This window comes from Nuphar pumila, chromosome 3, assembly GCF_984573655.1.
Source record: "Nuphar pumila chromosome 3, dmNupPumi1.hap1.1, whole genome shotgun sequence".
Lineage (NCBI taxonomy): Eukaryota > Viridiplantae > Streptophyta > Magnoliopsida > Nymphaeales > Nymphaeaceae > Nuphar > Nuphar pumila.
Genome location: NC_143251.1, coordinates 12852346 through 12868417, shown reverse-complemented (window position 1 = coordinate 12868417; position 16072 = coordinate 12852346). Strand labels below are relative to the sequence as shown.

Below are 16072 nucleotides of genomic sequence, written 5' to 3'. Positions count from 1 at the left end.
ATAAAATGGTGCATAAAAATTACCAAAATACCCCTATCGGGTTTTTGGATGTGCAATAAAGAAAAGAAATATATATATATATATACATATTTTAACACTCTCCCTCAAACTTTACGTGAGGATAATAGAAAGTTTGAAGATACAAATGAAGGATTTCAAGTCTTCACGAGTCTTCAATGAAACTCATCATCTTTATAGCACATGAAAGAATTTTGCAAATGTCCGTGGTCAACTGTTTTTAATGATCATCCCCAAGCATCTTCTATGATGTATCATAAGTATTTCTTCCATCTCATCTTAAAATCCTATAGAACAAATCAAAACACTCCAATTTAAAAATATCTTTGCATTTCAATCAAGTAGAATATTTCAAACAAGATGAATCAAGAAACCATAAAATTGATCAAGCGGAACATATGATTCATCAAAACAATGATGCAAAAGATATTATACGTATTTCAATCGGGCACCATGTGAAAATATCATTAAGAGGATTAAACCTAAACACGCTTTGATAAACTCACTATATTCTTAAAGAAAGATATGTACCCAAAGGCACAAGAAATACTCACAAAGGAGTTCAATATGCACAAAGGCATACAAAAAATCTTCTTATCAACACTAAAGAGCTTTACGAAAAGCTTCATGCATTAGAAATGTCTTCAAAGAGACAATGTGCATATAAGCACTAATTTCTCACAAGAGATGTGCATAAGTGCATAAAAGAGACCTCATATCATATAGTTAAACCATGTTCAATACACATAAATCAATAATGAAGAGAATTAATTTTATCAATAAAATATAAGTTAATAATGACTCACATCTTAGAATGAAATATTGGGAAAATACAAAAGCCCACTAGAAAGCCGAAGAACCTCAAGCACTTAATGTGCAAAATATCCAAATTCCCTATAGGGTAAATTCCAAGATGTAAAAGTAATTTCCAAATATGCATATCAATGATATGGAGTTTTATCGATAAATATTTTTCTATGCAAGGAAGAAAGAAGTAGTAAGGATTAAAATTTTGAAAGAAATCTCATATGATAAATGGAATTTTGCAAATCTCAACAATAGTTTATCGTACTACAAGCAATCACCTCATTAGACCTCCAAAGCCCATAAATCAAGTGTATAAGCGAATAGAACAAGAATAAATATAATGTCATTAAGGGGCCAAAGGCAGACACGAAGGTATGAATAAACACCTCTTGTCTATGTATAATGATACTTAAAATGAATGTATCAGCGACTAGAACAAGAGTACAAAAGCCAACTATAGGCTAAAAATCACACATGAAATTGTGTATAAACTTCTTTTGTCTACGTATAATGATACTCAAAGCAAGTATGTTTAACGACTAAAACAAGAGTATAAAGCCAACAATGGGCTAAAAGCACACACGAAGGTGTGACAAAATATCTCTTGTCTACCTATAATGACACTTAAAACAAGTGTATCAGCTACTAGAGCAAGAGCAAATAACCAATAATGAGTTAAAAGCACACACAAAGGTGTGAACAAACAATTATTGTCTACATATAATGACACTTAGATAAGAGGCATAAAAGGAGAAGACACTTGAGGCAAGAAGGCTTGTAATGAAGACACTAATGCAAATAAAATTGACAATTTTAAGCATATTTCGAAACACTACGGTTTCAAAAATAATAGATATCCATCATACATGCTCATAATAAAAAACATCAAAAAATAAATTAAATGGCCACACACTCACAATCAGAGACCACACAACCGTCAGTTTGAGTCAAACCACATATGACAATCAAAACTGACCTAAACCGAGGTGCCCATAACTCACAGCAACTAACATCTCTGATTAATAATAAGGCAAAAAAAGATTGATGCATCATATAACAACTTGTGATGGACAATAAAAGTGTTATAAAAGGCAAAAAATACTCATAAAAAAATAACCTTTTAAATAAGCAATGCCATGTGTAATAACCGATTTGGAATAATCCAAGAATCAAATCAAACCTTAACTATGATAAATATAAAGTGCAATTATATGCACACTAAATGATAATAGATGCAATTTTATGCAACACAAGATGTATAATGACAATAATCTTGAATGAGAAAATAACAAATTTAGGCCAATATAGGCATTCTTAATAAAGGTGGTAAGATTATGAAGTTTGAAAATCTCATGTGAAAAACCATGAAAGAAAATGAAGTCTACAATTGGAACTTCAAATGATGCTCACAACCAATCTCAAAAGAACCACAAAGGTTCACAAATATTAATTTCTCAATCGAATCTTTGAAAGATACCATTTAAGAAAAAGGAACTCCACAAATGTATCTGTTAAAAGATGACCTTGAATGCAATAGGTTCAAACATGAACCAATAATCACGCACATAAAGTGTGGATACACAAACCCATTAAGGGGTTATCAAATGCACATAAAGTGCAAACCCATAAACCCACAAAGGGGTTAAGCCAAAAGGCTAAAAGAATACATCTTTATTAAGAGAGTGAGGGTTAAAACACTAAAAGAATACATTGTAAGGGGGGTTACCCCATATTTATGCATGAAGGGAGAGCTAGGGAGAGAGAGTCGTTGGGCTTCCAACGTGTCTATTTAGAGTCGTTGGGAGCCCAACGTCTCTCTACCTTTTTGACTAAAGTCAAATGTTGACTTTAGTCAAAAGGTTTACATGGTCAAAAAAGTAAAAAATAAGAAAAATAAAAAGGTTTTCTAACTAAAATGAAAAGAGAACTAATTCCTAGTTAGTCTAGGAGATTACGAAAAAGGGAAATGACCAAAATTTCCCTGACGGGTATTTTGGATAAAACAGAAAAAAAACATATATATATATATATATATATATATATGGTGTACATCAATATTTTAACACCCCCTCAAACTTTGCATGGGGAAACAAAAAGTTTGAAGAATACAAGAGGAAGAATCTCAAGTCTTCAGTAAAAATGTCATTGAGATTTGCAAAAGTCTTCCTCCAATTGTCTTTAACGGTGATCATCCCAAATCATCTTCCATGATCTTATCAAAGGTACTTCTTCTATCTCATCTTTAAGATCCTGTGGAACAAACAAAAAAAGATCCAAGTAAAAGATATCTTTGCATTTTAATGAAGTAGAATGTGAAAATATCATTAAGAAAACATCATTTATAAAAGCATAATTATCTTATTACTTATGTATACAAAATGTGTTTTCAAGAAGTCTCATATGGACCAAATTTCAAGATCATATACTTGAAAATAAGTAAAAGTAAGAAAATTTTAAAATGTACATGGAAATGTATAATAAGAATGCTTAATGCATTCATACGGTCCAATAATGGACAAACAAGAACTCACAATGGGGAATATCAAAATAGTTCACGAAGGGACAACATAAAAAGCCTTTAAAGAGGCAACACATAAAAAATATATGAATCTTTATTTTGTGAGGGCTTAAAAAGCCATTATGAGCACATGCATATGATATCATGTACTGAAATGAATCAATACTAAAAGAGTCACTAATGAACATGCTCCGATCATATATTACTTGAGCTTAAAAAAAACAAGTGTTATTGAATAGAGCAATTCCCTTGAAGGAGATTTCACAACGGAAATGCTTAAGAGCATATGATAAAAGAGAACTTATGAACCAGAACAAAGTGTATAAACACAAGGGTTCAAAAGTTTTTCGTCCACTTATGAAACAAAAAAGTATATTCTTTGATTCAAAAATCATGTGCACATAGCAATTGTGCTTATAAAATTAACATGATCATGAGTTAGAAAATCTCATATCAAAACCAAATTTCAAATTCTCATATGGAATTTTGCAAATCTCAACAATAATTCATCCACTACAAGCAATTATCTTATTAGACCTCCAAAATTTCAACAAATCAAGTGTATAAGCGACTAGAACATAAATATAATGTCACTAAAGGGCCAAAGACACACACGAAGGTGTGTATAAACACCTCTTGTCTACATATAATAATACTTGAAATGAGTACTTTCAACGACTAGAACAAGAGTACAAAAGCCAACCATGAGCTATAAATACACATAAAAATGTGAATAAACATCTCTTGTCTACATATAATGACACTCAAAATCAAGTATGTTCAGTGACTAGAACAAGAGTACAAAGCCAACCATAAGCTAAAACACACACGAAGGTGTGACAAAACATCTCTTGTCTATATAAAATGACACTTGAAATGAGTGTATCAACAACTAGAACAAGAACACAAAAGCCAACCATGAGCCAACATCACACACAATGGTGTCAAACAACAAATCTTGTCTACATATAATGATACTAAAAACAAGTGTATTAGCTACTAGATCAAGTGAATAAAGCCAACAATGAGCTAAAAACACACACGAAGGTGAGAACAACATTTCTTGTCTACATGAGGTGACACTTAGATAGGAGGCATAGAAAGAGAAAGTCAATTGAGGTAAGAAGACTTGTAATGACAAACACTAAAGCAAATAAAATTGATAATTTTAAGCATATTTCGAAACACTATAGTTTCAAAAAACAATATACATCTATCACAAGTACTCATAATAAAGAGCATCCATAGTAAAATCAATGACCAACGAGAAACCGAGTGATACCACACACTTATAACCAGAGAACATAAAACAATCAACTTGAGTCAAACCACATGTGACAACCAAAACTGACCTAAATCGAGGTGCCCATAACTCACCTCAACAAACATCTCTGATATAATAATAATACGGCCAACGTAGGCATCTTTTAATAAAAGTGATACAATCAAGAGGTTTGTTTATCTCATGTGAAAAATTAATACACGAACAAGTTTATAACCTTGCACCATTAGAAGAAAATCCAAACTAAAGCATTAAGCTTAACATAGTCCATTCTTCAAAAATGAAATCTTTTATACCAAAAGATCTTATTATGCAATAAACACAATATGAAATTTTAGGCAAATAATGCATACTAAGGTTCTATATCATGTGGGAAATTCTTTAAAAGATCTTTCTTAATTAACACAATGGTTCATACAACATACTTACCACAAAAACTTTCCTAGAGAGACCACCAAGATTCTTAAATAAACCAAAAACATTGAAGGACCTTTACAATCCTTTTTTTCATAAGTATCGCAGAATTCTCATAAATAGTTATCACTAACAAGAACCACTTAGGGTTCATACAAAAAAGAAAGACTTAATTCAAATGTGAGATATTCATATTCAAGAATTACCAAATTCATATATCAATTAAAAAGTGCACTAAGACATAAACAAGACTCTGAGAGGTCCTAAAAAAAAAGTTTTCAAATGGGAGTCAAGTGCATTAAGCAAATACCAATAATACTCATTTAGCAAGAAAATATATATAATTTTAGAAGTTAACTTATAAGTCAATCATGAAACAACTATGCAAAAGTCATCAATCTTACATAGTTGAAGACAATTATATTTGAAAAAGCATCACTACCTGGAGGATTATTAAAAAACCTTAAATTACTATTACATGTTATGGGTAATTGATGAATGTGTAGAGAAGTATGTGAATTATCACAATCCTTCATTTTCAATCTCAACCCAACTTTCTTTAAGAGCTTCCTACACATATGTAATAGATAACTTTTAAAATACCAAAGTTATTTTGTAAGATTTAAATTCAAAGAGTCAAAGAATTTTATCACAACCATGTATGTTCATCTATGTAAAAATTTCTATAAAAAGAGTATTTGTGTATAAACACAATGCCAAAAAAACAAGTGTGCAGCACAAGGATACTCATGCACCAAGGCATGAAAAAAATATGAACTTCAATATATTGAATCCCAAAAGGGGCCTTACAAAAAGCTTTTAACACTTGAAGTTAACATAATAATAAAAAACCCATACACGAGTTCAAATACGATTGACATCAAACTTAAAAGATAAACATGATATATAACCCATTTTTGCGCAATCATATATCTAGAAAAACAAGTTTACCAATTTTAAAAAATATTATTTAAAAATATTTTTAAAACATGCGAACAAGTGAAATATGATGTGAAAAATAAGAGTTCAATGCTCAAGTACCACAAGCACTAAATGTGCAAAATACATTTTGTTTTTTTTTAAAGAGAGCATAATGATAAAGAAAACACATGCAAGAAAATAGTTTCATAATGCATGATACTATAAGAAAAAGAATACATACCAAATATTCTTCAAGAAAGAGAAGAAAAACAATAAATACTTCACCATTCTTTGAAGTTTCTTGAGCGACAGACTTTCCGATGCACCAAAAGACAACCCGATCACGACCTCGCTCTGATACCATGTTAAAAGATGACCTTGAATGCAATAGGTTCAAACATGAACCAATAATCACGTACATAAAGTGCGAATACACAAACCCATTAAGGGGTTATCAAATGCACATAAAGTGCAAACCCATAAACCCACAAAGGGGTTAAGCCAAAAGGCTAAAAGAATACATCTTTATTAAGAGAGTGAGGGTAAAAAATCTTCACACTAAATGAATACATTGTAAGGGGGGTTTACCCCATATTTATACATGAAGGGAGAGCTAGGGAGAGAGAGTCGTTGGGCTTCCAACGGCTCTATTTAGAGTCGTTGGGAGCCCAACGTCTCTCTACCTTTTCGACTAAAGTGAAATGTTGACTTTAGTCAAAAGCTTTACATGGCAAAAAAAGTAAAAAATAAGAAAAATAAAAAGGTTTCTAACTGAAATAAAAGGAGAACTAATTCCTAGTTAGTCTAGGAGATTACGAAAAGGGAAATGACCAAAATGGCCCTGACGGGTATTTTGGATAAAACAAAAAAAAACATATATATATATATATATTGTTAAAATATATGTATTAATACATATACATATATATATATATATATATATATATATATATATATTTCTTCAAATACACCATAATACCCGATAGGGGTATTTATTTTTCTTCTTTTCTTTTTTGTATTTCTTTTCTTTTATTTTTTAATTTTATTTTTTCTTTTTTGAAGCCACATAGGGGGGCCCACCATAGAGTCGTTGGGGCCCCCAACAGTTACAAATGTGACCGTTGGGGGCTCCCAACGACTATTGGGTGCCCCCTTGTGGTCCCTTAAAGTGTATAAATAGGGGCTTTCCCCCCTTGTGTATGTTATGCTTTGGTGAGCTCTTCTTTAATAAAAAGAGTGTTTATTTTATCTATGTAACTTTGTTACAAGGCCTTTCGTATTATCCCTTAGTGGATTTCTTCTTTGTGCCTTTGTGCTAAGTCTATTGTTGGACATTGTGAATGCATTTGCATTCTTGATTCTTCCGCATACTTCATTACTTGGTATCAGAGCCATCCGATTCTTCCAAGGTGAAATCTTGTCTCTCTCTCCACTTTTACATATTCTCTTATTGAAGCAATGGAGACCAAGATCGACCTATCATTCAAGTTCAATGGAAAAAATTACATGATGTGGGCATCCACAATGGAAAATAATCTCAAAGGAAAGAAACTTTGGGGTTACGTAATGGGGATCGTTTCGGAACCTCAACTTAAGCTCACAAAGATGGAAGGAGGTCAAGAAAAAGCTCTTGAGGGAGATGCTCGTCTCAAAGCAATAAAAGACCATCAACGACAAGTGGAAGATTGGGAGAGCAACCATGTAAAAATCCTAGCATGGTTTATGAATAATGTTGAACTAAAGATATGTGTCAATATTGCAAAATTTCGCCGAGCCACTGAAGCTTGGTTTTTTATGAAGGGTATGTATACCCCAAAAGATCTTGCAAGAGCTTATTTCTTGCAAAAGAAAGTTAGTACTACAAAACAAGGGGATATGAGCATCCAAGATTACTATAGTGTTCTAAACCCTTTGTGGGATGAATTGGCTCTTTTAGAACCTAAATGGGTGGCTATGGAGGATGTTGAGCTTAGACAAAAACAAATGGAACAAGATAGATTGTTTCAATTTTTATTTGGGCTTCGTCCCGAATTTGAACAAGTGAGATCCTCACTCTTTCATAGATCCACTCTTCCTCCATTAGAGGATGCCATTACCGAAATTACTCAAGAAGAGACTCGACATGGCATGAGTAAAAGCATGGATAAAGTTCTTGCCGTATCTAAACTCGACAATCACGTTAAAACATACAAGCCACCTCATTTTGGAAAACAAGGGAATGGTGGAAGGAAGATGATTATATGTTATCATTGTTATGAGCCAGGACATATCAAACCCGCATGCCCAAAATTAAATGGGACTTTCAAGCCTAAGGTGGCTTCCGTTGAAGAATCCTCTACTAAAGAAGATGAAGGCAAAAACGGGGATCTCAAGGACACTCTTGGTCAAATATCCATGGCTCTCCAACAAATTTTAAAGGCTACTTCCTCCACCTTCGGTGCCGCCATTGCCTCTTCATCACCTCCCGGTACGTATTCTTGGATTTTAGATTCCGGAGCTTCTTTTCATGACTCCATGAAAATGCTTTAACTAACGTATGCACCAATTCAAAAATATCTTGTGTCTCTATGGCCGATAAAACTTTTCTCAAAATAAATGGAATTGGAACTCTAGATCCTAAAAATTTTCAAAAAAAAATTGTTTCAAAAGTAAGAATAGTTCTTAAACTAAATCTCAACCTTTTTTTCGTTTTCCAAATTGCCGACCATGGATGTGAAATATCTTTCTCATCTTAAATGTGCTTTGTGCAGGATCTCGAGTCCGGGAAGCGGATTGGCCAAGGCCATAGAAAGAGAGATCTTTACTACATAGATCACTTGACACTCCCTACAAACTCTTTTTGTAGTTATGTCTAAGATAAAAGTATTGAAACTTGGCATAAAAGACTTTAACATCCAAGTTATTCTAAAATGTATCTTTTTCTTTTTTGAAACAAGTTTTATGAAGAAAAAGATATCAATTGCAAAGATTGCATTTTTGGAAAAATGAAGTCTTCCATTTCCTACAAGAACCTTTATTTCAACTAGACCTTTTGAATTAGTGCATTCCGATGTGTGGGGACCATCTCCGGTTCTATCCAAAGGTGATTATTCATATTATGTGACCTTTATTGATGATTATACTAGATATGTATGGATTTATTTTCTTAATCTTAAATCGGAAGTCTTTACCTTTTTTAAAAAAATTTTTGCAAAAATTCAAAATCAATTTCAAAGTCACATATCCATTCTTAGATCCGACTCCGAGGGAGAATGCCTATCAAATGAAATTCAAACATATTTAAAACAACATAGCATTTGTCATCAAAGATCATGTCCAAGAACTCCACAACAAAACGGTCTAGCGAAAAGAAAACATAAGCATATCTTAGAAACCACTAGATCATTATTTATTTCTAAAAATATTCTTAAATTTTTTTGGGCCGAAGTCGTGTTAACCTCCACTTAATCAACCGAATGTCGTCTTCAAAATTAAATAATATCTCTCCTTATGAAAAACTTTTTAAAATTATACCTGATTTCAATCGTCTTCATATTTTTGGATGTAAATGCTTTGTTCTTTTACATAAAAGAGATAAATTATCACCAAAGGCTATTGAATGTGTATTCTTGGGCTATGGTGAAAATCAAAAGGGTTATAGATGTTTTGATTATAAAAACAAAAGTTATATGTCTCAAAAGCTGTGACATTTCTAGAAGATGAGAACGGATTTGAAATATTAGACAAACAAAATGAAATTGAATATATGTTTTTAAATGATCTTTTAGAAGATACACATGATGAAACTTTAAGTCATTCGGAAATATTAGAAGATACACATAATATTGAAACATCACCAACTAATGGTGACAATCTACATGTTTACACCCGGTGTGAGCAAGAGAAACCTATTAGTGCTTTAGAAAAAATCTTGCAGCTTAATGAACCTCTTGAAGAAACTTCCCTTAGGCGGTCCTCTAGAGAATCAATTTCACCTAATAGGTTTGTTTCGTATGAATCTCTCTCACCAAATTATAGAGCTTGTCTAATAGCCTTACATTCATACTATGAGCCTTCTTATTATAATCAAGCAAAAAATATATCGCATTGGATTGAAGCAATGAGGGTAGAACTAGATGCTTTAAAGAAGTTTAAAACTTAGAGAAATAGTTCTACTTCCTCCAAATAAAAAAGCTATTGGATGTCGTTGGGTTTACAAAGTTAAGACAAAAAGTGATGGTTCCTTAGAACGATATAAAGCAAGATTAGTGACTAAGGGATACTCACAAAAATACATCATTGACTATGAGGAGACTTTTGCTCCTGTTGCTCGAATGACTAGTGTTCACACCCTAATTGTTGTCGCATCATCTAAGAAATGACCTATATTCCAAATAAATGTTAAAAATGCCTTTCTTAATGGTCAATTAAATGAAGAAGTATATATGGACCCTTCGTCGGGAATTACTCTTGAATAAGGTCAAACCCTTAAATTATTAAAAGCTTTATATGGTCTTAAACAAGCCCCTAAGGCTTGATATGATAGATTTAGTGTTATCATGATCAAGTAGGGATTTCGTTCTTGTTATACTGACACTGCTCTCTTTGTTAAAAGTGTAGGTAATAGTATTGTTATTCTTTTGCTTTATGTTGATGATATGATCATCACAGCCAATGATGAAAGTGGTATTATTGATGTTAAAAATATGTTAAAGATAACTTTGATAGGTCTGATTTAGGTTTTCTCAGATATTTTCTTGGCATTAAAGTTGAATACTCTCCTCGAGGGTATATATTATCATAGATGAAGCTTGCTGCAGATATATGTTCCAAATCTGGAATTTCAGATGACAAAAAAGGTGGAGACTCCATAGGTTATCAACGCTAAACTATGGTTGGAAGATGGGGTTCTACTAGATGATCCTACATCCTACAGACAACTCATTGGATCTCTCACTTATCTGACCATCACCAGGCTAGACATCACTCATGTTGTTCACTCTGCTAACCAATTCCAGCATGCTCCTATAATTGTGCATATGAGTGTCGTGCTTCGGATTATTCGCTACATAAAAAACACTCTAACTAAAGGGCTATTTTTATCCTCACTCTTTTCATTAAATTTGCTTGCCTATACTGATGCTAACTGGAGAGGAAACCCAAATGATAGAATCTCAACTACTAGTTTTTGTGTCTTTTTAAGAGATTTGCTAATTGCTTGAAGATGTAAGAAACAACAAAAAGTCTCCTTATCATCTACTAAGGCTGAGTATCGGACTATGACAACCACTACAATGGAACTTGTGTGCTTCAAAGCCTTCTTCAAGACATGGGAGTTGAAATTTTCGGTGCCTCGAAGCTTTGCTGTGACAACAAAAATACCATCTATATTGCCAGCAATCACACCTTCCATGAGCGGACCGAACATATAGAAATGGATTGTCACTGTGTTCGTGATGAGTATCTTCGTGGGACAGTTACACTGTCATACGTCACATCCAAATATCAGCTCACAGACTTTTTTAGTAAAGCACTTCCTGCTCCCCGCTTCTTGTTTCTCCTTGGCAAACTTTCAGTCATCTCCCTGTAAAGTTTGATGAGGTGTTAAAATATATGTATTAATACACACACACACAATATATATATATCTTCAAATACACCATAATACCCGATAGGGGTAGTATGGTCATTTCACATAATACTCGATAGGGGTATTTATTTTTTTTGTTTTCTTTTTTGTATTTCTTTTATTTTATTTTTTATTTTTCTTTTTTGAAGCCACATAGGGGGACCCACCATAGAGTCGTTGGGGGTTCCCAACGACTCTATTGGGAGCCCCCTTATGGTCCCTTAAAGTGTATAAATAGGGGCTTTCTTATGCTTTGGTGAGCTCTTCTTTAATAAAAAGAGTGTTTATTTTATGTGTGTAGCCTTGTTACAAGGCCTTTAGTATTATCCCTTAGTGGATTTCTTCTTTGTGCCTTTGTGCTAAGTCCATTGTGAATGCATTTGCATTCTTGATTCTTCTGCATACTTCATTATATATATATATATATATGGTGTACATCAATATTTTAACAGTATCTACGAAAGATACTCACAAACAATCTTCTCACAACACAAAAGCTCACAAAGAGCATCTACTCACAAGAACCACTAAGATTTAAAAAATACTCAAAAAGAATATATAAGAAGAATAATAACTTTCATGTAAGTGGGAGAAACCCACACTCAAAAGGATAATAAGTTTATGAACTTGTTAAAACTGCACAACAACATAAAAATGTACTAAGGCACAAATCTAGAAAATCAAATATTTATTGAGGAGAAAAAATTCAAAACTCATAAGTTTATCAAAAACATATGATTTAAAAGATTAGAACCAACTCATAATTCAACAATTATGCAACAAGCATTAATAAAAAACATAAATTTTACAATGACAGAAACACTTGAATACAATCAAATTGAAGAATCTTTAAGAGCATCAAGATGCAAACAATAACCATATTTCATATGATAATAATACAAGACTACTCCTTTTAATAAAAAAAAACTAATCTTAATTCAACATGCATCATAAAAAAAACTTCCAAACAAATATTGCCCATATGAAATGACGCATTAGGTAAGCCTTGCTAAAGGAATTAAAACTTAATAAGGAATTTTTCATAGATGATATATGTCAAGAATTTTTCCAAAAAACACAATATTATAAGAAGCCACATATAAGATTTTTTTAGTGGATAAACATATAACCTTCAATATGAAACAACAAATATGATAAGAGTGTAGAAGAGTACGTGATCAATAGTTTTACACTACATATTTTACAAAAATTTTAATCATAAATTTAAAGCTCCTAAAGCCGTACACACAAGTTCAAGTGAGATTGACATCAAATTATGCTTGAAAGACCAACAAAGTGCTTTTAGCCCATACACCTATTAAAGCAAGTTTTGAGCAATCTTTTCGAAAAACAAGTTCATCGGTTTAAAAATTATCATTTAAAATTTTCAAAACATGCGAAAAAGTGTAATGTGATATACGAAAAAGCAAAGGTTCAATGAAGAACCAAATAACACAAGCACTAAATGTGCAAAGTACATTTTGATTTAATTTTTAATAAAAACATAATGACAAAAAAAAACATACATATAAATGATCAATGAAATAAATATTTTTTCATAATGCATGATACTTAAGAAAAAAGAATACGTACCGAATAACTTCAAGAAAAAGAGAGAAAAGTGAATACTTCACCATTTTTCTTAAATTTTCTTGAATAACACGTTTCTCGATGCACCAAATAACAACTCGATCACAATCTTGCTCTGATACCATGTAAGAAAGTACGAAAATGTATAATAAGAATGCTTAATGCATTCACACGGTCCAATAATGGGCAAGCAAGAACCTACAATGGGGAATACCGAAATAGTCCACTAAGGGACAACTCAAGAAGCCTTCAAAGAGGCAACACATAAAAAAATATATGAATCTTTATTGAGAGATAGCTTAAAAAGTCACACTTTACAAGAGGGAGAACCCTCTAATTTATAGAGGAAAAGAGAAGTGAGAGAGACCACATGAGGCTCTCTTATAGTCGTTGGGAGCCCCAACGGTCACATTAATGACTGTTGGGGACCCAACGACTAGATGGGTGGGGCCCCATGTAGTCCTATTACATATTTAACTAAAAAAGAAAAGAAAAACCTAAAAATAAAATGGTACATGAAAATTACCAAAATACTCCTATCGGGTTTTTGGATGTACAATAAAGAAAAGAGAAGTATATATATATATATATATATATATATATATATATATATATATATATATTAACAAAAGCATTAGCTGCATACAGGATCATGTGGTGGATTGACGCAGTTGTTCTCTATGCTTGTGAGCTTACATAGGAGACCTCAATTTATTTTTTTATCATCATCAGCCAAAAGAAAAGGGAAGAAGAAAAGGGAAGTCCCCAAGGACATGGCAAGAGAGGTTCGACTTTCGTCAACCATGTTGCTTCAATGCTACATTTATCTTTCAGAAGGTCTTGCAATGGTAAATTGAGCTTCCATGTAGAGTTGAAATAAGTGATGTTTACAGCATTTATGACAAATGACTAGACCATTTTTGTCTTTAGATGCTTGCGGCTTTGGCTAATGAACGTCAAACAGCTAAGAATCCGAGTGCTTTTAGCTCTGAGCAAGAGGCATGTGCCCCCTTTCTTCTTTTCGATTTTTATGCTTTTATCTTGACTTCTTTTTTCATCTGAAAAGAAAGCTGTACCTAGGAATGTTTTTTTCTTTCAAAAACTCTTTTTCCTGCCCTATCCAGAGATTTTTTCAGCACTTGGATCTGCTACTGAAAGCACGTGTGCCTGATGGCATTTCATATCTCCTTTTCAAGGATTCAACGGCCCATGTAAATTTCTCTGTAAGTGATTGTGTTAAATAATGATGATGTATCTGTTTTGTTACCAAAGTTTTGTGATTTAGACCATTGCTCTTCTTCCACATTGCATAAAACAGGCTATAGTGAAATACAATTATTTCCGAGACATCCAAAGGATTTCCAAGGAGCTCAAGGGTAGCTTTTCTGGAGACCCTGAGAGACTGTTGGAGCTTCGTCAAATAGAACAGGTTGCTGAGCACAACAGGATTGCGTTGAATGTTATCCATCAAGTTGGTGCCTGCGATCCCTCCCTTGAGATATCATTCGTGTTCAGCCATCATTCTTCCTTTGCTGTTGCGGTAGTGAAGAGAGCTTAGAAGATGATCGAGCCTCTCTGATGTTGGGCCTTATGAATCAAAACCGTTGATGCATGATTATTTCATCATAGAGCTATTTATTGCCAGTTTTCAGGGGCAGCATATGTGAGTGCTCGGTATGCATTCATCATTGTCTTAATAAGCAATCGATTATCCTCTTATGCTAATCTTAATTGCCAAAATGGGTTTTTCATTTTTGTTTGTCATGCTGTAGTGCTACTTCTGCACCATGTTGATCGGTTCCGTATTTTAATTCTTTCCCTACAATTTTGTTGTCATTCCATGTATAAACTGCTTGATTCAGCTACAAAAAATTCCCCCCGCCCTTGTGATGATGGAAATTGTTGTAAAATGTGACGAGTTTGTTCTATAACCTTCATAAGAAATTGTTAATAAACTCAGAACGGCTAAAGCCGGTTAATGTTAAAGTTTTGGTTAGAATGTTGTTTTAGTTGAATGAGGCCAATGTTTTTATCTTTTACCTTTATTTTTGCATGATGTATACCAGTCTAATGAGACCAGATACTTTTTTTTTTGAAAGGCAAGCTGGGGTTAGGCGGATCCCTACCACAACAACACCCGCCCCATGTGGCAGAGGGATTCGATCTTGGGCCTTCAGCTTGACACAGGACCCTGCTTACCACATGGGATACCACCTCGGTGATTATGAGACCAGATACTTGATTATGCTCATGTGTGCACTGATGTGCGCTGGCAATCAGACTGCACACACTACCACTTTTTTTTTAGTTGTGAACTATGTTCTGCTATAGCTTATATGGCACTTGACTTGGTACTTGAGCCTTTGTTGTGAACATGGACAAGGCTTTTTGTTTTTGTTAAATAACATTTTTACTTGGCGTGCATGCATGCACACAGCCACACACACATGCACGTGTGCGGTGCGCATGCTCAGTCAAGGATCGTTGTTGTGTATTATGTATCATGTCCATATCCATATCCATATCCAAGTTCATGTGACATAGCTAGAAGTTCAAGGAATTCTCTTGCGGCTTGATTTGGTTATCGTCTAGAGATTTCAGAGTTTTGTTTAACTACAGAATGATGATATGTTCACGAGAGCCTGTGCACACGAATCCTGGATGAGCTAAGAACAAGTATGGAGTTGGTGGGGAAGAAGAGAAAACCCAGCCAACTCATGACCCGATCCGGCATCAACCTTAGGCTGGAGCAGGGTTGATACATGATCGTGTTGGAATGTGGTATATGTGGTAGTCTATTCTAGACTGAGCGCTGATCCTGTAATATTGAATGCAACTGATTCATCCCCATAACTCACATTTACGAGAGGTGCGTGGGCCCCTCTCTCACGGTTCTGATGTGAGATGTACGGTG

The 16072-nt window shown here is 33.5% G+C and overlaps 1 protein-coding gene across 3 annotated transcripts in view; it reads left to right on the top strand.

Annotated features, from left to right (window-relative positions):
- LOC149842015 (uncharacterized) overlaps window positions 1–15644 on the top strand; it is a 34054-nt gene extending 18410 nt beyond the window's left edge. For 2 of the 3 annotated variants that reach the window (XM_090001246.1, XM_090001245.1), the window contains 4 exons: window positions 13891–14006; window positions 14089–14157; window positions 14283–14381; window positions 14477–15154. In XM_090001246.1, coding sequence (XP_089857372.1) covers window positions 13891–14006; window positions 14089–14157; window positions 14283–14381; window positions 14477–14716 — 524 coding nt within the window. In that variant the 3' untranslated portion in view covers window positions 14717–15154. Of the gene's footprint in view, window positions 1–13890; window positions 14007–14088; window positions 14158–14282; window positions 14382–14476; window positions 15155–15257 lie in introns of those variants that run through there. The other variant, XR_016431025.1, reaches the window with a different exon arrangement.
- The last annotated feature ends 428 nt before the right edge of the window (window positions 15645–16072 follow it).